Source organism: Hyperolius riggenbachi, chromosome 9 (assembly GCF_040937935.1).
Source record: "Hyperolius riggenbachi isolate aHypRig1 chromosome 9, aHypRig1.pri, whole genome shotgun sequence".
Lineage (NCBI taxonomy): Eukaryota > Metazoa > Chordata > Amphibia > Anura > Hyperoliidae > Hyperolius > Hyperolius riggenbachi.
This window is the reverse complement of record NC_090654.1, coordinates 236,866,531-236,891,188: the sequence shown is the minus strand read 5'-3', so window position 1 is coordinate 236,891,188 and position 24,658 is coordinate 236,866,531. Positions and strand designations below refer to the sequence as shown.

Sequence of the window (24,658 nt, the reverse complement as noted above, 5' to 3'; positions counted from 1 at the left end):
TTCCCTTCTGCACAGGCAGAGCCTCTCAGCTCTGGGTGCTTTCTGCGACATGCACTGGCTGTAGCTTTATCATTGTCACGTACATCAGACTTATTTCTGGGAGTCTGGAAGATTAGCCGGAAGGAAATGTCACAAACACGTCTGATTTATGAAGAAGGGGATTGGGATATCTTGGAGATGGCCAGTGTCATGTCTTGCTGCACATGTTTCCAATCACACGTTCTTTTGGAGCTCTTCCCAGGAACATATCCTGGGTGGGGGAGACACAGCTTGTCTGTCCGCATTTCCTACATGTCAGCAGCTCTTTCCTGATAAAATCTTTATATTCTGCTTTCAGCTATTGCTCAACATTCCATAAAAAACAATAATAAAAAAATATTTTGAAAGCTCGACCCCAGCCGAAAGTTTTTTGTTAGTTTTTAGCAGTGTCAGACTCTTCTTGCTATTGGGTATCTCCATTGGGGAGATTTGGGGGAGATTTTCCCTCACTTTCTGTCTCTGGGACTGTCTGTGAACCCAGCTACCAGGTGATCTGGAGAATAGCAAGAAGGGGACAACCAGAGAGATTTGCAGACAGCAATAAAACCTAAGAGATCCCTTTAGACATTTTTCAAAGCAAAAATAAAATGTTTGGCGAGAGATTGGCTTTCAAGAGGAACTGTATTGAAAATAACATAATGAATAAAATTGCTTATATTTCCAACAATGTAACGAGGTTCACAGACAGCAAACTGTCAGGACCATGGCCGTGACATCACACTGTGGGAGGGGTTTCACCACAATAACAGCCATACAGACCACCCATGACCTATTTAAGAAAAGGTAAAGATTTCTCATGGGAAAGGGGATATCAGTTTCTGATTGGAATGAAGTTCAATCCTTGGTTAAAGTTCCTCTTTAACTTTTTGACTTAAAGAGAGTCTGAAGCGAGAATAAATCTCGCATCAGACTTCAGAGTTAGCAGGGGCATGTGTGCCCCTGCTAAACCGCCGCTATCCCGCGGCTTAACGGGGGTCCCTGATCCCCCAAATCCCCTCCGTAATGCGGGAGAGCGCTTCCTGGTTGGGGCAGGGCTAACCACCGCAGCCCTGCCCCACGCGCGTCTGTCAGCGCGTATCTCCGCCTCTCCCCCGCCCCTCTCAGTCTTCCTTCACTGAGAGGGGCGGGGGAGAGGCGGCGATGCGCGGCTGATAGACGCGAATGGAGGCAGGGCTGCAGCCGTTAGCCCTGCCTGCAGGAGCGACCAAGTCTGCGACCAAGTGTCGCAGTGGGGGGTTTGGGGGTGAAGGGACCCCGTTTAACGGCGCTATTGCGGCGGTTTAGCAGGGGCACACATGCCCCTGCTAACTATGAGCTCTGAAGCGAGATTTATTCTCGCTTCAGAGTCTCTTTAAATGAGTAGCGCTGTAGCACCTTCTGTAAATATAGCTGTATGTTAATAGGTTTCTCTATAGAAAGCAGACTGGAATCAGTCATTTTGATTGGATTATTGACTTTGCTGCTATAAGATGTGCAGAATCAGTGCCCAATGTATGCATTCACTAGCAGCTGAGACCTTTGCCTGCCTGCTTGTCCTCACCCCCTGTTACTTTCTCCAATGCTATGGCTACCAATATACTGCAAGTGATAATTTCCTGATACACAGGGCTGGTTCTAGACTTTTTGCTGCCTGAGGCAAACTTGTGAGAATGGCGCCCCCCGATTTGGAATGATCGCTCAGCACCCGACAATTTACTCAGCTTCATTTAATGTTCTTACATGACATTCTGCAGCTCAACACAATAGCACACTGGCTGGCTGTGAGTCTGTGACAAACAGCTCACCCTCAGCTACTCCATTCTTCCTCAGGAAGGTACACACAGTACAAAAATGCTGCCCCTGAAATCTCTGCGCCTGATGCAAATGTTTCACCTTGCTTCATGAGAGAACCAGTCTGCCGACAAAATAGCCTACCCATCGAACCTTCCTACATTCACTGACAAACGCATAGGCAGGAGGGTTAGGGAGGGGATAGTAAAGTCTATGGGATGTAGGTTAAGTCGTTGGAGCACGGCCCTGCTGTTACAACGTAGGACGTTTTGAATCAGGATAATACCATTTATTGGCTAACTTAAAAGAAAGACGTAAGCTTTCAGCTAATAAGGCCTTCTTCAGTCTCTAAAACAGGGATGTCAAACTGTAGTCCTCAAGGGCTGAGGTCTTCACACTTTTTTGGCATCAATTGCCGTATTTTTCGGACGATAAGACGCTTTCGGACTATAAGATGCACCTAGGTTTAGAGGCCAAAAGCCAGGGGAAAAAATATACTAAACCTGATGTGTTCATGGTGAAGGGGAATCTTGTGGATTATGCCACCTTTGTACCTTATGCCCCCTAGTACCTCTTGTGTCCTCCTCTGTCCCTCTTTTGTCCTCCTCTGTCCTTCTTGTGTCCTCCTCTATGTCCCTTTGTGTCCTCCTCTATGTCCCCCTGTGTCCTCCTTTGCATGGGCACAGTGCAGGGAGTCCCCACATTGCGGCGGGTTGGAGTCAGGAACTCCCTGCATGTGGACTATAAGACGCAGGGACTTTTTCCCTCACTTTTGGGGGAGAAAAAAGTGAATCTTATTGTCCAAAAAATACAGTAAATTGATAGGATAGAAAAGATGTGGCTCATCAAGTAGAGCATATTTCTCCATTTCTCAGTCCATGCTAAACACTGGCATGGATATGGCCCTTGAGGACTGGAGTTCGACACTTGTGCTGTAGACATCAGAAGGAGGTACAGAAATCTTTTTGCAAATATAGTGCAATTCAGATGCATAAATTTACAATAGGGCATCAAAAGGGTTCTTGCAAGAATGTTTGCTAAACCCCCAGGCCCCTTTCACACTAGGGCGTTTTCATTGCGTTACATTACAATTACCCATTTTTACCGCAGAGTAACGCTAAAGCAATGAAAGTCTATGGAACATTTCATACCTAATGCGGTATGATGTGGTGCGCTGGAAGTATCGCATCTGATGAAAACATCAGCACATTATGAGTCAAGATCAGCGGCAATGTGCGTTGACCGGAAGTCATGTAATTCCCTGGTGCTGCAGACATTTTGGGCTCGCTCTCACTTGAGCGGAAATCGTGCTATTCCCACTCAAGGCAAACCGCTAACACATGTAACATGTTTGTGGTTAACGCTAACCGCAAAGTGTTACATGTGCTAGCGGTTTGCCTTGAGTGGGAATAGCGCAGTTTGCCGCAATTCCAGTACGATCGCGATTAGCATGTATAGAACCGCTAATTGCGATCGCTCCCAAACCGCTACAGTGTCCAGTGATTTGTCCACTTTAATCGCTGATAAAGCAGTCCCGCAAAATGCCAGCGGTAATCGCCAGCATTTTGCGGTTTTAAGTGTGAACGGGGCCTCAAACCTGTTTTGCGTTCGCATTGTGTTCAATAACCTTTCTTGCAATTTGCATTTCTACCACAGCACGTGAGCCCTAGAGAAGTTGCTCCCACAAATTACACAACCGCGCATTACTGCAGGTATCTCTAAAGCCTATTTTTAGCTTTGCGCTCTGATTGCACCGCAACTAAAACGCAGGCTGCTAATGTGAAACCGGCCTCAAGTGTTGTGAAGTATTCATGATAAATAGATAAGACCCCTTGTGTACGTAATCCTTGCATACCTTAGGGCCCGTTTCCACTAGCGACTTCAGAAAAGCACAGCGGCACTTGCTCTAATGTGAGAACGCATCTGAATCCTTCTAGCCGTGCCATGCATATCTCATCCTCTATAATAAAACCCTAATGTCCCTGCATCCGTCCCTGTGTCAGTGGTTTTTAGCACTGCGCATGTGCGGGGACAAGATGCAGAGACGCCGCCAAGAGCCGGAGGACGGGGCTAGGAGGGACGGGCGTGTGTGCGTCATGCACGGCGTGCGCGCGGTGTGCACGGATGCCACGGGTGCGCGCACAGCGTGCACGCATGATGAGTGCGCGGTGGGCACGTGCATTAGGGATAGACCTAGCTAGTTTTTAAACGGGCTAAGTCACTGGTCATGTTATAATTCTGTATGTCATTTCAGGTTAACATTTATTTAGTTTAGTTTAGTGTGACAACTAGGGGCCCAAGGATGAAAAAGAGGATTGCAGACTAGGACTGTGGGCAGTGCTCTGTGTAATGTGTGAACAGCCATATACATGTGTTATAATTGTGTATATGCATTTGCTCACAGCTTAAAATTCAGCCTAAAGACTGCCAGTCTATAATTAAAAACGTAAATTTAGAAGCGTGTGCTATTTTACAATTTTATTTTTACTTTACAGTCTTTGATTTTCCTTGTACGAGATTGGAGCTTTCCATATGAATTCCCTTATGGTGCTGATGGCGGAGCCAAGTTTTTAGAAAAGCGCCTCAAGGTTTGTGACTCGTTTTCTTTCTGTGGTACATTGTGGTCCTGCACAGGCATATGAGGGATAAGAGATTTGACTGTCTTTTGGGGATTACAGATTATAGTAAACTGCTCATTATAGAATACATGTACGGTAGCTCGTATTATGGATAGGATGGGGACATAAAAGGACACTTGGAAAAAAAAAAAATAATAGAGAGATACAGGATCTCTCACTCAAATAAATTCTCATTGCATTGATTGAAAACACCAGAGTTCTATTTTAGTTTCAGAATTATGATAATACTAACAATTAAAGCGGAAATCCTGTGATTTTAGCCCCACCCACTAGCAGCAAAATTCAATGGCATTCTCTCTTCTAGAGATAAACAAAACACTCTGCTCTCTGTAGAGATTGTCTATTGAAATAATCACAAATAACCATTTTAGTCAATGAAAATTTAGCATGTGCAGCTTGTGCCCACCCATTCTCTCCATGTGACTGTGCTCCTTTCCTGCCTCCTCCCAGGGGCGTAACAATAAACCCCAGAAGCAGCAGGGGCTTCGTGGGGGGAAAAGTTTTTCCCTGTCCTGAGACACTGGCAACTAAAGGCATGGAGAGAAAAAGCTTTCTGTTGTCTGAACAATTGTTCTAATGACTGCCTCTGCTCAGCCACTGATAGGAATCAAAGTTTTGAAGACAAAGATTTGTAGACAGTCCCTACTCAGTGTGCAGTAGGCTCTTGTGTACATCACCTAGCCCCAAACCTCTCCAGCCCTCCCCAAGTGCTCTGTACTGTAGTGATGCTGGAGAAGTCTGCAGAGCCGGTTCCGCTCTGCTCAGAGATGGACAGAGTGAGTGTAATAAGCTGAGGCTGGGAGAACACTTGTCCGTCAGTTTTCTGTATGCGTCTTCTGTACACCATGTGTGGGGGGGAAAGGGGGCCCCATCTAAATATTTGCAGGGGCCCAGTTACGCCCAGTTACGCCCTTACCCCCTCCCCAGTTGATCACTCACCCAGCCTATGTTGAGGCTTGGGCACACGTCTTATATCCTGGCACTAGTCCTTATGTGTGCTGCACATAGCATCATCACATACACAGACACATACGACACACCAAGACATGAAAGAGGGCTGAAAGTGGATCTTTGAGGTCAGTGTGAGAACAGTAAGGTTTTTTTCAGATTCACGATAAGAGAAACAAAGGAAAAACCTCTGAATACTTTAATTTTGCAGGTGTCTGAGAACCAGCACGAGGAATTACAGAACGTCAGAAAACACATCCACTCTTGTTTCACTAACATCTCATGCTTCCTTCTGCCGCACCCAGGACTTACCGTAGCCACCAACCCCAACTTCGATGGCAAACTAAAAGGTGAGTCATAGCAGCCACCAGCTAAGTATCCACAGAGCCATGGGCCCCAGTGTGAATTTAATACTCGCTGCACAGAGAATTTAAATGTGTGCATTAAACACCAAGTGAACACCTGACACAACTGGCTGAGCAAATTTGGCCTGATTGGCTATTCATGAGGCAATGCTCATGCAAATATGCATTTGCTTTCGCATGCCAACTAATGCAGGGTCCATTGAACCAATGCCGCAAAGCGGTTTGCCCTGCGGGAATTAGTTCATGCTATACAGCACTATCCAGGAGCGCCTCGGGGAGGCTTCCCAATGCCCCCATACAACCGGGGGACCGCGGGGTCCCAGGCGCTCTCACTGCCTGGGAACCACAGCAGCACCCCGGAGGGGGGAGGCTGGGTGGCGCAGGCGGCCCCCCCAAGCGTGGCCAGCGCCGGGGAGAGCCATCCGCACCTTTCACCTCCCAATATTTAAAAACAGGCACTTACCTTGACGTCCATTGCGTTCTGCTGCTGAGCATAGCTTGGGTGCAACACATTTGAAAAGGAAAGGAATGAAGCATGGGTCGCACCGAGCTTTGGAGCTCAGGGCTGGCTCACACACTGCACTCCAAGGGGGGTGGAGGACAGGCACTGACAGCCCACTCCAGGACTCACACTACCTGGAATGAGCCATCCGCCACCCGCCTCCAAGGGAAAGAAATTCACAAATCGCTGCACAGAGAATTTAAATGTGTGCATTAAACACCAAGTGAACACCTGACACAACTGGCTGAGCAAATTTGGCCTGAGCATTGCCTCATGAATAGCCAATCAGGCCAAATTTGCTCAGCCAGTTGTGTCAGGTGTTCACTTGGTGTTTAATGCACACATTTAAATTCTCTGTGCAGCGATTTGTGAATTTAATACTGCATCCCCCCAGCACTCTACACAGATAAAGATTGCATGATAGAATCCACCAAAATCTGCATTACAAGGACCCCTGCAGTGTGAGAGAGGTCATTACTATTATAGCACCAAAGAAGAATCAGCAGTCCCTCAGGCAGGGAACACACTTGCAGGGCCGTTTTCCCCTGCGTTTCCCAGGTTTCCGTCGGGTTTTGCGGTCGCGTCTAACGCGTGCGTTTTTCCGCGTGCGTTTCTGCGTTTCTGCGTTTGCATGGCATGTAGTCATGCAATGTGCGGAAAAAAGCAGAAAACTGTGCGGCTACAAAACGCGGAAAAAAACGCGAACGCAAACGCGCACAAACGCATGCGGCGCAGCGTTTCCCGAGCTAGGCTATTATTTTCAATAGCCTCTAAAATCGTGCGCGTTTTGCCGTTCGCGGCAAAACGCGCAAAAACGCATGTAGTGTGTTCCCTGCCTGAAGGAGTGCTCAGATTGAAAATACGAAGCACAGTGTTAGGTGTCAGAGACTTTGCTTAAAGGGTTAACATCACAGTTAGGGCCAGTGCACACCACAAACCTCTAGCAGATCTGCTAACGCTAGAGGTTTTTAAAGCAGATTTCAGAGCGATTCCTAGGCATGTTTAGAGAGGTTTTCTAAACATGCCTAGCGTTTTTAGGAGCGTTTTTGTGTAGCAGATTTCATATATTGTTACAGTAAAGCTGTTACTGAACAGCTTTTGTAACAAAAACCCTTGGAAAACCGCTCTGATGTAGCGTTTTTCAGAATGGTTTTCCGCTTTCCTATACTTTTTACATGGAGGCAGAAACGACTTGGAAATCTAAAAAATGCGCAGGACCCGAGTTTGCGTTTGTGGAAAAAATGAACCGCTCTGGTGTGCACCAGCCCATTGAAATATATTACCCAAGCAGTTTTCAAACTTTTAAAAACGCTCCAGAACCACCCTGGTGTGCACCAGCCCTTATGCTGGGCATACACGGCTCGATGCCCCTCTTATCAATCGAGCCGCTGATGGCTTGATTGATAATATCCGACGTGTCCGATCACCGCGGGGATCGATTCCGGTGCACACGCGGACAAGTGGGGACGCGGCTGGGACGCGGCGGGAGTCGATCCGGTGGCTAATCGGCCGCCGGATCGACCCGTGTATGCCCAGCATTACACTACTGGTTCATGTATTGATTGTGTGTCTGCTGAAAAATATTGTCACAGATATCTGCGTGTGTGGGCAACAGTTTAGTTAAAGAACCACTACCGAGAACCATTGTAAAATTTTAAATGCACATGTATAAATATGTACCGTATGTACATTTGTTCCAGAGTAAAATGCACTATAAATGTATTTTTTATTATGTTCCTGTCACTTACAAGTAGGTTGTAAAAATCCAAAAGATCTGACAGGTTTTCTACTAGCCCATCACCTCATAGGGGTTCTGGTTGTTTTGTTTATTTTCAAAAGCAGTTACTAAACTGGGCAAGCAAGTAGGGAGGCTGACCAGAACCTTAGTATATATCCTGTCCAGGGATTGGTTTTGTAAAGAATAAAGGAAATACTGAGAATCAACCATAAAGAGATGAGCCTACTGTAAGTGACAGCAACATAGGAGAAAAGTTATTTTAATGGAAGTTTGGTATGGGAGAAAAGTAATTTGTATAAGTATGTCTATTTTAAATTTGCCAATTTTTCGCAATAGTGGCCCTTTACCAATGCCTGTGGTGCCATCTCAGCTGAGTGATCGTTAGATTGATGTCCTGAACACTGGAAAATATATGTGCAGTGTGAGGCTAAGAGGGTTTTTGTCACAGAGAGCTGAAGAAATACTGTATTTTTCGGACTATACAACACACTTTTCTCCCCCAAAAGTGTTGAGAAAAAGTCACTGCATCTTATAGTCCAAGTACAGGGAGTCCCTGACTTACGATCGCCTGCCGATCGCACAGCCATCAGCCCATCAGATTGTAGTAGGTCTCACATTGCGTTTATGTGGACCTAGTGGATTCAGACTCTTCTTACTTCTTATAGAAATTGATGAGGAGTTTATAAGGAACCTGAAAGTGTTTATACCATGGCTTCTGAGCCCGGAGAACCTGGATATTAAAGAAATCAACGGGAATAAGACAACGTGTCGCGGCTTGGTGGAGTATTTCAAGGTAAAGTGAATGTTTTTTGGGAAGTTGTGCCAAATGTAATTTTGCCTTTTTACAACATTAGGTATTTGCTATAATTCAGCTGTAAGTGAGCAACTGTGGATTCCCATGGTGCATCACTCCCTAATATGCAAATCATTTCTGTATGCCGCTGAAAGCAAGGCTGCACATCCAGAACAGCTGTTGTATATTTAATTTGTTGCTAATAAATTTTACAAAGTCACACCGATCCAACATACATACAGCTTGTTTCGGACTTATTTGCCCTCATCAGTGCATGACATGGGTTGGTTGATGTGGCTCTGTGGAATAGAGATTGAACTAGTATTAAGAAATACCCAGACAGCTCATGGTGACCCAGAACCAGGGGCATTTTTAGGGGCGGTTGCCCGCCCGGGAAGTGCAGTGCAGGAAGGGGAAGCAGCGGGCACACACAGCTGTGCGGAGAGGGACCCAACTCCCCCCTCCCTCACCTTAAACCCCCCTTTCAGTACTCCCCCTTCCAGAATTTAGCACAGAGGGCTTGTGGGCAGGGAACATAGACTTCGGGTTCCATGTGGCTACTTGTGCCGCCGGTCTTCTCTGCCTCCAGTCTCACTCTACTTCCTGATTAGCAGATGTAGTACATTATTTTAAAATAATTGTGCATAAAAAGTTTTGTAAAAAAAAAAGTAGCTTATCCAAAATTGAGAAAAAAAAAATCTGCTCTATCAGTTCATGCTCATCGACTCACTCCCTGTCAGCCTTATACACTCCCTTATGCTGGGAATACACATTTCGTTTTTGCCTTCGTTTTAGCCTTCGATTCGTTCAGTAAACGAATCGAGTGTTGAAAACGTATGTGAAAATAGTCATAATCTCATTATAGTTTCGATTAATAGACCCCAAAAACGAACGACTAGTGATCGAACATGTTTGATATTATCTCTCTTTATCCATCTAATCGAGCCATTGGTAGGCTTGATGGCTGTTCAGATCGATTATATGTTCGTTTATGTTAGTCCGTCCCTGTAAAAAGGGATTTTCGTTTCGTTTCTTTGCAGCCTTCGATTATTGGAAAAACGAAACCATCAGAATCGAAAAAAAAACCGAAACCGTGGGTGGTGATATTAACCGTACGTTCGATTATTTCGGGAACGAAAAGGACAAAAGGCACAATCGAAACGAAGGCTAAAACGAAGGCAAAAACGAAACGTGTATTCCCAGCATTAGTCACAAGGGCATTAAGGGAATCTCAGCATGGATTTTATAATCTCCTAAGCGAGGTTTGTAAATAGTGTGGGTTGTTGGGGGATGACAGGTATTATTTACCTGCAGAGGGCTACTCCTTAGTCTCCTGCCTGTATGCTCTATGCCATCTTCTCCATCCAGAGCTGCTAGTACTACAGTTTAAAGTGCCCGCCGCAATAGCGCATGTCTGCGGCCGCCGCGATTCAGGAGATGTACTAACAATGAAGGACTACATCACCTAATATATTGGGGGCTCCCCTCTGGACCCTCAGTAAAGCCCCTCTCTTTTTTTCCCAGCAGCCTCAATAGCAATACTCTCTTCCTTTTGGACCCTTAATAAGCCCCTCTCTGCTCACCCACCACCTCGCTTCCTCAATAGCTTCACTGCCCCTTCCCCCAATGCCCCGCCCCCCCCCCCCCCCCCCCATCCTGTCCCGTCAACTACTCTCTTTGTTCTCGCTCGTTCTACTGCACCCTCAACCCAACCCTCACTTTTTCCCTGAGACCCTCAATATTGATTGTTTGGACAACAGTTTGGGGCACGAGTGCTTTACAAACACACTTCTCAGCTATATCAGAGCAGCCTGAACTGGGTTGGGGACAGCACATAAGCAAGAGGTTTATGAGGGCTTTGGTGAGCAAAAACACAATGGGGAATATGCGCTAAATTGCAGTTAAATTACCATGTGCTTTATGCTCATCGCAATTTTAACTCTATTTAGTGAATATGCCCTAATGTAATTGTTTTCGCTCATTTGTTGGTATTGTTTCAAATGACTCACTGTGGGGTCTGAAATCCTGGGGAGGGGCACCGAAGTCAAGTTTCACTCAGGGCGCTGTGAAACCTAAAGGTACCCATACACTACAACGAGTGATAGACTCTGCTGTGAAATTGTTAATGCAAATATTGACCGACCGGTTTCCACCTGAAATTAATCGATACAGTCGATCTGTCCAGGTGGAAAATTTAACTTGATCACCTACGGGTTGGGAGCGCATCATTAGCGGCTTTTGATACGGGGACGACGGACGCAGCAATACATCACCTGTCCGGCCCGCGCGAGTCCCGACAGTCTCTCACTTCTTCATATCTGCCAACTGTCCCTTTTTCGGAGGGACAGTCCCTTTTTGGGAGCCCTGTCCCTCTGTCCCTCTTTCATCCTCATTTGTCCCTCTTTCAGGACTTTGTCCCTCTTTCTATGTAAATATATATATTTTTACACTAAAAATGTGTTTGATTGACTCTAAACTATATTCCCAACCTTTAAATTGATATATTACTAATTTTAAAATGTTACTATGTAGGAAAATTAACCAGGATAGAAAGGACCAATATAGTCTGAATTATAAAACAACATATTTTTCTTATGAATTCTTTATGGTATGCATGACTAGAGGTGTGGTGAGGGCGTGGCCAGGGGTGTGGCTTAAGTGTCCCTTTTTCTCATCTCAAAATGTTGGGAGGTATGCTTCTTCCGTCACTTCCCCATCTTCACTTCCTGTCCTGTCCTGTGAGATAGCGAAGTTCAAACAGTGGAGGGCGCTCTACTGTTTGAACTTTCTGCTTGTGTCAGGACGGGACAGGAAGTGAAGCGAAGATGGAGGAGTATGCTGGAAGAAATGAGAGACTGCGGGGATCTGCGCCGACAGACAGGTAATGTATTGCGGGTGGCCGGGGGAGCAGGGGCACAAGGCAGGCGACAGCTCCACAGGTTGTGAATCGATTTCATGCTGAAATCGATTCAAAATCCGTGTGCAGTGTATGGGCAGCCATTAGATCCCTCTCTGATCAGATTCAATCAGAGAGGGATCTATCTGTTGGTCGATTTGGTGGCAATCAACCAGTGTATGGCTGCCTTAAAGAAAACCTGAACTGAAAATTAAAAGTGAAAATCAACATACACAGATCATACGTACCTCCCATGTAGTCTACTCCTCAATCTCTTTCTCCTCTCCTGCGTCCTGTTTGTCCACTGTGATCAAGGGAATTCTCTGTCCTCCATTTTAAAAATGGCCATTACACCATAACAGCTTCCTGGTCAGCACACAGTTAAACTGTAACATCGCCCACTTGAGCCATAGGGAAACGTGGACACATCAGTTCTCCTCTCAGCTGTAACTGACAGCAACTGATATATAACTGACAACAACTGATATATTTCAGTTCTGACAAAATGTTGTCAGAACTGAAAGGGATTATTGTCAGAAGAAAATGGTGAGCTTCTGAGAGGAACTGATGGCGAGGTAACTATGTAATGTTCAATTTAAGTTACCTCATGTGTTTATTTTAAATAATTTTACTCAGTACAGGTTCTCTTTAAGGCTTGCCCTGTTCACAGATGAGGTAACAAGTGTCTCAGCAGTGCTGGTTAACTACCTCTGTGGATTTTCACAAAGCATGCACTGTTGGGGGTACTTAAAGGACTTACAAGGCCAAGTATAGAAAAAATAAATAAAAAAAGTTAGCTACCTGCATCAGCTTGTAAGGCACGGAGGACGCCGTCCGTGCCGTTCCGCAGGGTCCCCGCCGCTCAATAGCCCCCCGAACGGTCCCCGACCGCGCGGCCCGGGTCGGGCTCCCAAGCCTGTACAAAGATGGCCACCGGAGCTGGCCGCGGCTGCGCAGTCCGCATAGCCGCGAGTGCGGCTGCGCAGCTCTAAGGCCAACCCCCCGATCCACGCTATTGTTACGTGGATCGGGGGGTTGGCCTTAGAGCTGCGCTGCCGCACTCGCGGCTATGCGGACTGCGCAGCCGCGGCCAGCTCTAGCGGCCATCTTTGTACAGGCTGGGGAGCCCGACCCGGAGCGCGCGGTCGGGGACCGTTCGGGGGGCTATTGAGCGGCGGGGACCCGGCGGAACGGCACGGAGGGCACGGACAGCGTCCTCCGTGCCTTACAAGCTGATGCAGGTAGCTAACTTTTTCTAATTTTTTTTCTATTCTTGGACTCGTAAGTCCTTTAAGGACTCAGTTGGGGAGCACTGCTCTGATTCTGAAGGATAAGTAAAGTATATTCAATGTGCTCTTACAGTTCTGGAAAAAGAACAGGTATGAATACAGCAGAGTCCCGGGTATCTGGCACCGGCGGGCATCGCCTGACTGAAAAAGCACTAACCCCCTTCTCTCGGCTTCCTGACGCTCCTAGCGGATTTACGGCATCTATGCACGGTTCCCAGCGTGTCATGTGATTCAACGCAGATCAGGTGACACGCTGTCTTCTAACCCTCCAGACCAGGGGTCCCCAAACGTTTTGGGTCGAGGGCCGGGTCAACATACTTCAGACTGCTGGGGGGCTGAAATATACATAAAATGTTGTAGAAGTCTTTGCGGGCCAGACAGTGAAGCATACACAGGTGACAACATGGAATTTGATTGGAAATTAGCGAATTACTGCTTTCTGGCTTTCATGTGGATGGGTGGTGCCAGCACTGCTATTCTATATGCGGACAACCAATATTTAAATATGTAGTTGACCGCATCTGTAAGTAATACATTTTGTGTGTGTAGGGCCGGTAAAAAAGACTCAGGGGGCCACATTCGGCCCGCGGGCCTTAGTTTGAAGACCACTGCTCCAGACACTTGTAGCGGCTATCCGAAGTCTTCAGTGCTCGGCTTCCAGCGTGTTACCTGACTGGCGTCTGGTCATGTGACAGGTTGGGACTGGGAGCTGTGCACAGATGCCAGAAAACCGCCAGGAGCAAAAGGAAGGTTAGAAGACGGTGCTGGACACTCTATTTTGATCCTCACCATGGCATGTTGGTTAGTTGAGACTTTGGTTGCCTGAATTCTGGATAACAAAGACTTTGCTGTAAATGCATAATATGTACACATTCGCCACTACCTTTATACTGTTAAAGGCTACAGTATACATACAGTATATATTTTTGTGTTTCTGTCTGTAGTACTGTTTTGCCCAGTGACTTTAGTTCTGCCAAAAATGGTTGCTTTTGTGCCAGTCAGTTTCTCTCATCTATTTTCTGTTCTGGAAAATAAGAGGTGGAAACTTATTGGTAATACAGCTATTTTTTGGACCATTTCTTACTTGGTTGTATGTGATTCGGTGATGTCATTTTATCTGTAAGTCGATTGGCTCAAACATGCAGGCAATAGCAAGCTGAGAGCTATTTAGAGGCTCCTTTGCTAGGAGGAGTGCAGAGCGAGAGGAGGATGGCTGCATCGTGTACCCTTGCATGTCACCTGCCTCCTGGCTGCCAGACAGCCTTTGTTGAGGAGTTGGCTGCTTCTCCTTATGATCATATGGTTGTTATTACCGAAGCTTTATAATGCCTTCACTGATGTGGAAATTAACCTTCTGTGTTCACCACTTGCAGCCACATGCCAAACAGGCAACACCCGCTTACACTATTACCAGAATCCACAGGGACTCCCAGCCTCCAGCCATCTGTAATGAAGAAAATATGTTCCTTCCATCTATAGACATTTACCAGTCCAGCAAATTATGATTTTTCTGTACAAAATGTATAGTATACTCAGAGTTACAATAATAAAAGGGCCCTCTCATAAGTCTCAAGCTGGATTATGCTAAGTAGGTTTCCATGGCCTGAAGGGCTAACCGAGTTAATGTTTCAGGGAATTATTTATTTAGACCATACCTGTCAAACTCTTGTGCCATCAAATTTGACCTGTAAGTGGTTTCCCCATTTTGCACTATATTTGGCCCTGAGCGCTAAGCCTATATGGGTAAGCGCTGAAACTATGAAGCCACATGGTGAAGGGAGGGATGCCACTAGACACCAGGGAACTGTACAGAGGAGGGAGGGGGCCATGAGACACCAGGAAGCTGTATGGGGGTTGGGCAGGAGGACCACTAGACACCAGGGAACTGTATAGGGGAAGGAAGAGGCCACAAAACTCTAGGGAACTGTATAGGAGAGGGAGAGGGGCCACTAGACATCAGGGAACCGTATGGGGCAGGGAGGGAGAACCACTAGACACCAGGGAACTGTATAGTGGAGGGAGATGGCACTAAACACCAGGTAACTGCACAGGATAGTAAAATAACTGCCAAGTACTTGTCAGTGTTGCTAATGGTTCGCTCTGGACCATATAGATCATTATAGTCTCTGTATAAATTGTACAAGCTGCTGTGTATTGTGGATCACGGGGATGGGGAGGCACAGCACAAACAGTTGTGTAAACAGTAGGACTCTTAACACCCCATATACTACAACAACAACAACAACAACAACAAATAACATTTGTAAAGCGCTTTTCTCCCGTGGGACTCAAAGCGCATCAGCTTGTCCATCGTGGTACAGAGGAAGAATTTTATAAGTCTGGAAATGCCAGGCTAAACAGGTGGCTTTTCAGTCTGGATTTGAATAGCTCCAGGGATGGTGCTGTCTTTACTGGGTGTGGCAGGGAGTTCCAAAGAGTAGGGGCAGCATGACAGAAGGCTCTATCTCCAGATTGTTTGAGGTGCACTCTGGGAGTGACCAAGTTTATAGAACTTGCTGTTTTGAGGTTGTGAGAGGTGTGGTGCAGCTTCAGCAGGTCCTTCATGTATCCAGGGCCCAGATTGTGCAGGGATTTGAATGTCAGCAGTCCAATCTTGAATAGTATTCTCCATTCTACTGGTAGCCAGTGCAGTGAGCGAAGGATCGGTGTAATGTGACAGTGGCGAGGCTGGTTTGTTAGCAATCTGGCAGCAGCATTCTGCACTAATTGCAGGTGATGCAGGTCCTTTTTGGACCTAGGGATACTCTCTGTGTTCTGTCAGTCAGGAATGATCTGAACCACTGGAGGACTGATCCACTGATGCCACAGTACTCCTGCAGTCTGTTAAGCAGGATTTCGTGGTCAACTGTATCAAAAGCCGCTGAGAGATCCAACAGGATTAGGATGGAGCATTCCCCTCTGTCCCTTGCCATGAGCAGATCGTTGCAGGCTTGGATGAGGGATGTTTTACAGCTGTGGTGTTTCTTAACAGATTGTAGAGGGTCCAGGATGTTGTTTACTGACAGCCTGGTTTCAAGTTGCAGGTAGACAGCCTTTTCAATAACTTTACCTAAGAAGGGGAGGTTGGAGACACATCTGTAGCTGCTCATAGCATCTGGATCCATGGAAGGTTTTTTAAGAAGGGGCTTGATGATGCCTTCTTTTAGAGAGGTAGGAAACCTCCCTGCTTGCAGAGAGCAATTTACTATTTTATGAAATGCTGGACCAAGCAGGTCAGGGCATTTCAGCATATGTTTAGTTGGTCCAGGGTCCAGGTCGCAGGTTGTCCGGCGGAGGCGGCGGAGGATGTCTGAGATCTCTTCCTCACTAATACTTTTGAAGTCAGTCCAGGGTGTTAGGTTGTTTTTGCAACTATTTCCAGGAGTTGAATAAGTCTTAGGTGCTGTGGACTGAATGAGAGACCGAATAGAGGATACTTTGTCAGCAAAGTAGCAAGCAAATTTCTCGCATAGATCCTTTGAGGGAGTTATAGTAGGTTTTAGACAGGATGGGTTACATAGTCTATCAACTGTGCGAAATAGTTGGGCTGGCCTGTTGGCGGCCTTTGCGATCTCCTGTGATAGGTAGGAGGATTTTTTCTTGGTGATCGCATTTTGGTAGCTTTCCAGGTGAGAGACGAGGGTGTGTTTATCTTTTGAATTCTGAGATTTTCGCCACTTCGTTTCAAGTCTGCGCACTTCTTTCTTTAGGTCCTTTAGTGAGCTGTCAAACCACTGTGCATGGTGAAGTGGTGTAGACCGTTTAATGCGAACTGGAGCAAGGGCGTCATAGGCAGATGACACTGCATGGTTGTACATCAGGACCACGGAGTCTGGGTCTGCGCAATGATTGGTTAATGCGTCGAAGTTGAGGGTATTCTGAACGTGCTGGGGTGAGACTTTCAGAGTTCTCTTTCAGAGAACGGTATTTTATGAGTTCTTTCCCTCTGTGTTTTATTGTTGGTGCTGTCAGAGAGAAGTGGATGGTGTGGTTGTCTGACCATACCACTGGGTTTATATCCATGTGTGATATTAAAAGTCCGGAATGAAATATAAGATCCAGTGTGTGCCCTTTCTTGTGGGTGGGGAGGTTGACAGCCGGAGAGAAACCCAGTTCACTCATTATGAGAAGTAGTTCACTTCCTAGGCGGGAGTCGTGATCATCCACCCATGCATTAAAATCTCCCAGGATGATCCATCTAGGGTGTTCCACTGTAAGGCAGGATAAGAGTTCAGATATTTCCTTAAGAAAGGCTGGACCATTTTCTGGGGGGCGGTATATGAGCAATATGTTGATGTTTGTCTCTGCTGACAGTTGGGCTGCAAGACATTCAAAGGTTTCAGTGGGGCCTATGGGCAGGGGCCTAAGTTCAAAGAGGATCTGAAGCATATGGCAACCCCCCCCCCCACCCTTGCGGACTTGACTCTCACAGTGCAAGACTGAATAATTGGTCGACACGGTTGCTTCAAGAGTTGGGCCTGCATGTTTCCCAAGCCAGGTCTCTGTCAAAAAGGTCAAATCAGAGAGCTCTATTAGGTCATGTATAGTTGCAGTCTTATTATTTATCGATCTGGCATTGCAGAGTGTGGCTGTGATTGAGCTTTCCTGGGGACAGCTATGTTTTTTAGACTTGGATCCACTACCTCTCCCCCCCCTTCTGCTTTTCCTGAGTATCCCAAAGGATTTTAAAGTGAACCTCCGGACTAAAAATCGACTCAGCAGCACTGAAAAGGCTTGGTGTTTATTTAACAGTTTCACAGCATCAGAACTTTGTTTCTCTTATACAAGCGTCATTTTTAGCTGCACAGAAGAAAACTGCCCGGGCTTTTTTCCCCTGATGCTGTGCAAAGCATGATGGGATTTCTGATGTTGTTGTTCTCGTTCTGCTGTTTTGGTGCAATTTTTTTCTTTTTACATTTTGAATTAGACATTTGTAGCCTAGCATGTGTAGCTAGGAGGTGTAATCAGGACACAGGACAGTTGGAACTGTGTCTCCTGCTCCTTGTCACCTCCTATCAACCAAAAAGATGGCTGCCCCATGACAAAGATGGCAGCCCCCATGAATCACAAACATTTGCCTGTCCTTTTAAAACAGGGTGGGTAAGAGATTATATTACCTGTCTATTCTAATTAACATAACTAATGTAACTTGATGACAGTATGTTTGTTTAGGCTGAAGTTCCCCTTTAAGAGGAGAGCTAGTGAGGTGTTAATATACTACCTCCAGTAACGTGGATCAAGGTCTATCCAGTGCTCCAGTATAGTGTTTTCCCAGCTTTCCAGTTCCTTCATATAGTGACACAAGAATTGTGCCCCCAACTTTAACCAGTGCTTCCAAATAGTATGGCTCCAGACTTATCTAGTGCCTGCATATAGTGTACTCATATACTGCTCCTACCACTTTATCTTATGCCCTAGTTCACTATCGCCACCCCCCCCCCCCCCCCCACACACACACACACACACACATACACACACACACACACAAGCATACGAATAAACAATATATAAGTCAGTACCACGTACCAGGGCTTTAGTGCACCTAGCCAGTACTCCATCCAGAAGTTTATTGAGAGCTTTCGTAGCATTCCCTTAACTTCATCAAGTGCTTCAGTTAGGTATGTTACCAGCTTTAAACCGTACACCCAGTGTTATATAGTGCTTCCATGTAGTGTGTCCTCAGCTTTTTATGAGCTCCAATGTAGTATTTTCCCACCGGTATCCATTGTCCTCACACAGTGCAGACATACAGTGTTATCTAGTGCCTCCATGTAGTGCCCCTAGTACTGTGTCCTCAGCTTTCTGTGAGCTCTAATGTAGTATACTGTATACCCACCATTATCCATTGTCCCCACACAGTGTGTATAAAGTTTTATCTCAAGTGCAATGGCCCCAGATTTATCCAATGCACCCTCACAGTAGTCCCATACAATGTGCTTCAAGTTGTTATCCCAGAGCCCCCAATAACGTATTCACAATGACCGTCACCAACACTGATACCAGCCTCCAAGATTAACACTGTGAGTAATTATCAGGCATTCACTTCAGTTTTTGGCTTCAGTGATAAATGTTTGGCTACACTTATCAGATCCCCAGGCTTCGCACTGAAAATGGCCCCAGCTGTTACTACAGTGATATACCGAGGACTTGACATGGTAGTCAATGACGAAAATGGTCTATATATGATTTTTTTCCCTTATGTGTCAGCACTTCCTGTCCTGATATGTGGCAGATGTAGCATAATGAGGGTCATCATTTGCATCCTGTTGTTCTGCCTCTACATTACCACCCACCTAAAGATCTCAGCTTTTTTAAATAACATAGAAGAATATCAATATAGTGCAAGTGAAGAAAGCAGAAAAGCTTATCTGTCTCTTGAAGCTCTACTTCTCTGTCTATTGGCTGAAATAGACAATATTATTTTTGTTAAATGTTACATTATTGTATAAACTGTTATAAGTAGTTTAAAACGCTTTAATAGCACATTAAATACAACCAGAAAACATAGTTTATGTTACTATTTGTCTAAATCCAGAGTTGTTTCAAAGTAAAACATTGTTATCTCTCTTAATGGAAGCTGTTTGTAAGTAGGGGACCACCTGATGTAGCAATACATGTTAATAACACCCCCATAACGTCAGTTTCAAAGCACGTTGCTTAGGGGTAATATTTGACTCCTTTCTCTCTTTTATTCCTCACATTCACTTCCTAACCAGATCCTGTCATCTCCAACTCAAAAAACATATCCCGCATCCGACCTTTTCTCACTCAGGACACAACTAAAATGTTAATACATGCTCTTATAATATTTCATACAGACTATTGTAACATACTGTACTACTTTGTGGACTACCAACTAACAGGCTGGCACTGCTTCATTCTGTACTGAACTTGGTTACTCGTCTCATTCACCTTTCTTCTCGCTCTGCTGCCCTTCTCTTTCATGCTCTTCATTGGCTACCAATTAACTAGAGGATCAAGTTCAAACTCTTGACCCTAACCTTGATTGGCTACCAATTAACCAGAGGATCCAGTTCAAACTCTTAACTCTAGTCTACAAAGCTCTCCACAATCTCTCTCCCCTGTACATCTCCTCACTAATTTCCAGATACCAACCCAATCACAATCTCAGATCTGCACATGACCTTTTTTAATCCTCCTCTAGAATTACCTCCTCGGATTCACATATACAAGATCTCGCATGTGCTTTACCCCTTCTCTCCTCATCTGCACTCTCCAACCTTTGATATCTTTAAACGCTCCTTCAAAATTAATTTTTTCGACAAGCATACAATCTACCTTAGGCCATTCCCCTTTTTACCTCTGGCCAAGTTGCACTACTACTAAAAACATGCCTCTAGGTATGATTATTGTATACTACCCCACCTCTTGTTGCGCCCCCCCCCCCCTACACACACACACACACACACACACACACACACACACACACACACACACACACACAAACATTCCTTTAGATTGTAAGCAAGGGCTGGGATCTCTTACCCTTATGTGTCATGGATTTTGTTATATGTCTTATTCAGTCGTGTTACTTTTGTCACTGTAATTACCAGTTCTGTATTTTGTACTAATTCTGTATTTTGTATATTGCTGTATACCATTATACCATTGTCAGTATTATATAGTATACTGTATATATATATATATATATATATATATATATATATATATATATATATATATATTAGTATAGTATAATAATAATAGGATTCTTCAGACAGGCCCGAGAAGTCAACAAATTCACTTGTGTTAATCAGCCAATGAGACCATAATGGGGCTATATCATGGGCATGGAAATATGTAAGCTAATGATAAGATAGAGATCGGGCATTAGCAGCTTGAGGCCTGGTTCCCATAGGCATAAAAAATGGTCCATAACGGAACTGATCCTAATGGATGTGAATGAATGCTAACTTGATAGGATCCATTCTAATTGCTCCGTTGGAATGGATCCATTCAGCCCGTTCTGCCGAATAGACCACAAGTTTGGGGAGGGAGCAATTTTTCCATATTGACAGACCTGTCGCATTCACGGTACGCTAATGTCTTTACACGGATCAGTTTTTGAACCGTGTGAACTGGTCCTCAATCTCACAATTTTGCATGAATGTAGAACATAAGTCATCTCTTTGTAATGCAGCGCATGATTTCACTCTTATGAGGAAAATGTTTAGGGAAAGAGTGAGCTCCCCAAACTGCCAGAAGAGCAGATCAGTCATCACTTAATGAAGTAATATCAGATTGCTCACTGGAAGGACTTACACCAAAACTGAAGCTGGAATGTTTTGGTCATGTAATGTTAAGGATGGACAGCAATGACAGAGGAGGAGGGGGGATTAAGGCGTACAGACACACAGCATCGCAGAGGCCATGAATGTGAGCCAGTAAGATCCCAAAAAACAACTGCTGACAGACAGGCCTGTTATGCTTGACTCGCGTAACCATGAAGGCTTATTCCTGGACTAAACAAAGAGCCAGAAAGCAGAAAACACAGGGCAGCTCATGTACAGATATACAGTGTGTGGATAATAGAGACATAGGAAATAATTCATCTGCAAGGCTGTCCACTGCACCATGTGATGGGAGAACCAGCCAAGAAAAAGAGACACCATCTAGCACATCCACATACCTCCCTGGTCACATAACGCCCTTTTTACTGCATAGATCCATCAGCCTCCTCAGAGGTACAAGTTGCTCTCTGTCTCTCACAGGAGGTGGTATAACAATATTGCACTCTGTGCCCCTATCTTTTCACCATAGCCTTCTCAGGTTTCAGGAACAAGAACCTTCCTCTACAGTTTGCAGGTCCACCAGGTGCGTAACAATAGACCCTGCAAGGGATGCAGCCGCAGAGGGGCCCCATTGGGGGAGAACTTTATTTTCCCTGTCCTGAGAGACTGACAACTAAGGGCAGAGAGAGAAAAAATGTTCTGCTCTCTACACAATTGTTCTAATGCATCTGCTCAGCCACTGATAAGGAATCATACAAAGTTTTGTAGACAGTCCCTATTCAGTGTTCAGCAGGCTCTTGTGTTCAAACTCCCAGCCCCCAACCTCTCTACCCCTCCCGAAGTGCTGCACACTGTAGTGATGCTGGAGAAGTCTGCAGAGCCAGTTCTGCTACATCAGAGATGGACAGAGTGAGTGTAATAAGCTGAGGCTGCCACACTCGTCTGTCGGTTTTCTGTATGCGTTTTGTGCACACCATGTACAGTATGTATGTATATATGAAAATATGCACATTTTATTACTGAAGCAAATGTAATTGATATAGAAAATGTATGCAGTGCTTGACTGATGTCTGTTTTATCTGCATGGTGAAAACACATTCAAGTGTACACTAGCCAATGAAATAACATTGGTTCTCAGTTTACACGTACAGAAAGCGAGGGGAGGGGGCCCCATCCAAAGTTTTGCAGGGGAGGCCCAGTGATTTCTACTTACTCCCCTGAAACCCAGTTTCTTTTCATGTGTACTCCTGTATATCTTAGCGCCCACCGATATGTATCAGAGACCCCTTCTTCCATGTACAGCAACCACTATGCAGCCCTGTTTCCATGTGGATCAGTTTGTAGGCAGGTGTGTGTTGCACCTCTTTCTAGTTTATTTTTTTTGTGTGTGTGGCAGGAGAAGGCATATGTGTCAGTTGAGCTGCTCAGCTCTTGTTTTATGATGAACAGGGTGCTACAAAATTGATAATTCAACCCCGGGGGTGCTGCTAAGGGTTTTGTGGCCCCAAGCAGCACATTATTTCTGGCCCTTACCACCCCCCACCCCAGTCAGAGGCCCCTTCTCCTGTAATAATAGGCAGCCAAAGGGTCCCCACTACCCTGGTATAGATAGCTTTCCAGTACAGGTAGGTAGCAAAAGTTGCACCTGTCCCCTCCCCCCCCAGTATAGGTAGCCAACCTTGGTATAGGTAGTCAAGGTATCCCCCTAGTATAGGAAGCCGGCCCTGTATAAGTAGCCAAGTTGTCCCCCCAGTATAGATGACTACCCCTAATATAGGTAGCCAAAGGTGTTCACCCCACCCGTATAGGGTATTGGTGTCAATGGGGGTATGTAGCTTTCCGCTGCCTCCCCATTGCCAACACCCAAAAACCTGCAGATCAGTGGTAACCAAAAGAGGGGAGAGCAGGGCATAGTAACCATGCGGCAATGATGTCACTTCCACATCTAAAGTGCACTCCATGGTCATTGCTGTGTGCTAAGCTTAATACTCACCACCCGACGGGTCCAGCGACGTCCCCTTGATGCTGGTTGTGATGGCAGCAGTACTTTGCAAAGAGTCGACAGGGATCTTAAAGATCCGCCATGTCTGTCGATATTGCCGTGCAACGCTAAGCAACAATCCTGTGATTATGTGCCTGTACCTACGTCGCTGATCGCTCATAAAATCGACGGTAATTTTGAAAATCGTCTGGAACATCATGACAAGGGCAGAGATGTACCTGGGGGGGGGGGGGGGGGGGGGTTGTAAGGGGTACATCTGTCCCCAAGCGCAGCATCTGGGGGCCTGGTTACAGTTTTCACTTTCCCTGATGCTTCCCTGTCGAAGAGTCTATGAAAGAGGGTGGAAGGATCCAATCTTCTCCCCTGCTTCCTCCTGCTCTCTGCCCCGGGGTTTTGTTTTATTATATCTCCCTGCTGTAAGCAGCGCTTGCCATGTTTCCATCAGCAAAGTAGATCATGTGTATTTCTGCGTATCTCCCAACTTTCTAATGCTTGGTACACACGATGCAATTTCCTGCCAGATCGATGGGTCAAATCATTCATTTCCGGTGTGTCCGATCTGCTACTGATCAAGAACAGGATCAATTTTGTGCAGTGCTGATCTAAAAATTGATCTTGTTCTTATGTAGGTGCAGATCGGTATTGCAGGCAATTATTCTAAAACTCAAACATCTCTGGGAAAGCATGATGGACCACCTTATGGTTCACACCTTGTCATGAGAGGGGCAAAAGCTGACTTTGTCCCCAAGTACTGAAAACCTTAGCTACGCCCCTGGACATGGGTACACAGATTTAGTGACAGAGAGGCAGTGGCAGCCATAAAAATCACAGACCGGGTGGCCAGGCAACAGTGGAGGCCCCTGCTGTGGTTCAGGCCCCAAGCAGCTGTGTAATTTGCCAGGGCCAAGCAGCACCCCTGCTCAATCCTCCAGGGTGGAAGCAGATACCCTCACCACGGTCGCAGTGAGCGGGTTTAAAGTTCAAATATGCGTTTGTTCTACACTGTGTTTGGTATACATAAGATCATATGAAGCATTGCTAACACAATACTGCTTTTCCCATCACAGGCTTACATCAAGATTTACCAAGGAGAGGAGTTACCACACCCTAAGTCAATGCTACAGGTAAAAGACTTTGGGTTTTACATACACTTGTGAGAAACTGATCTGTTGACACTATTGTATCATATTTGATACATTACTGTTGTCATAAGAGCTGTTCTGTTTCTTGTTAAAGTGACACTGTCAGAAATGTGCTTAGTAAGTTAAAAGCATGTACAGATATGATTATTAATTACAAGAATTATCTGTTGTCTTTTTAATTCATGTTTTAAAACTTGGTCTACTGAGTTGTGCCACAGGAATTGAAAGTTTCTTCTCAGTGTGACTGGAATTGAAAGTGTATGTTGCCATTGTATTTGCCTTC

The 24,658-nt window shown here is 45.5% G+C and overlaps 1 protein-coding gene across 3 annotated transcripts in view; it reads left to right on the top strand.

Annotated features, from left to right (window-relative positions):
• The window catches only part of ATL1 (atlastin GTPase 1), a 116,998-nt gene that overhangs the window by 76,708 nt on the left and 15,632 nt on the right, over positions 1-24,658 (top strand). For all 3 annotated transcript variants that reach the window (XM_068254175.1, XM_068254174.1, XM_068254173.1), the window contains exons 7-10: positions 4,305-4,397; positions 5,608-5,746; positions 8,667-8,794; positions 24,301-24,357. In XM_068254175.1, the coding sequence (XP_068110276.1) occupies positions 4,305-4,397; positions 5,608-5,746; positions 8,667-8,794; positions 24,301-24,357 (417 nt within the window). The remainder of the gene's footprint in view (positions 1-4,304; positions 4,398-5,607; positions 5,747-8,666; positions 8,795-24,300; positions 24,358-24,658) is intronic.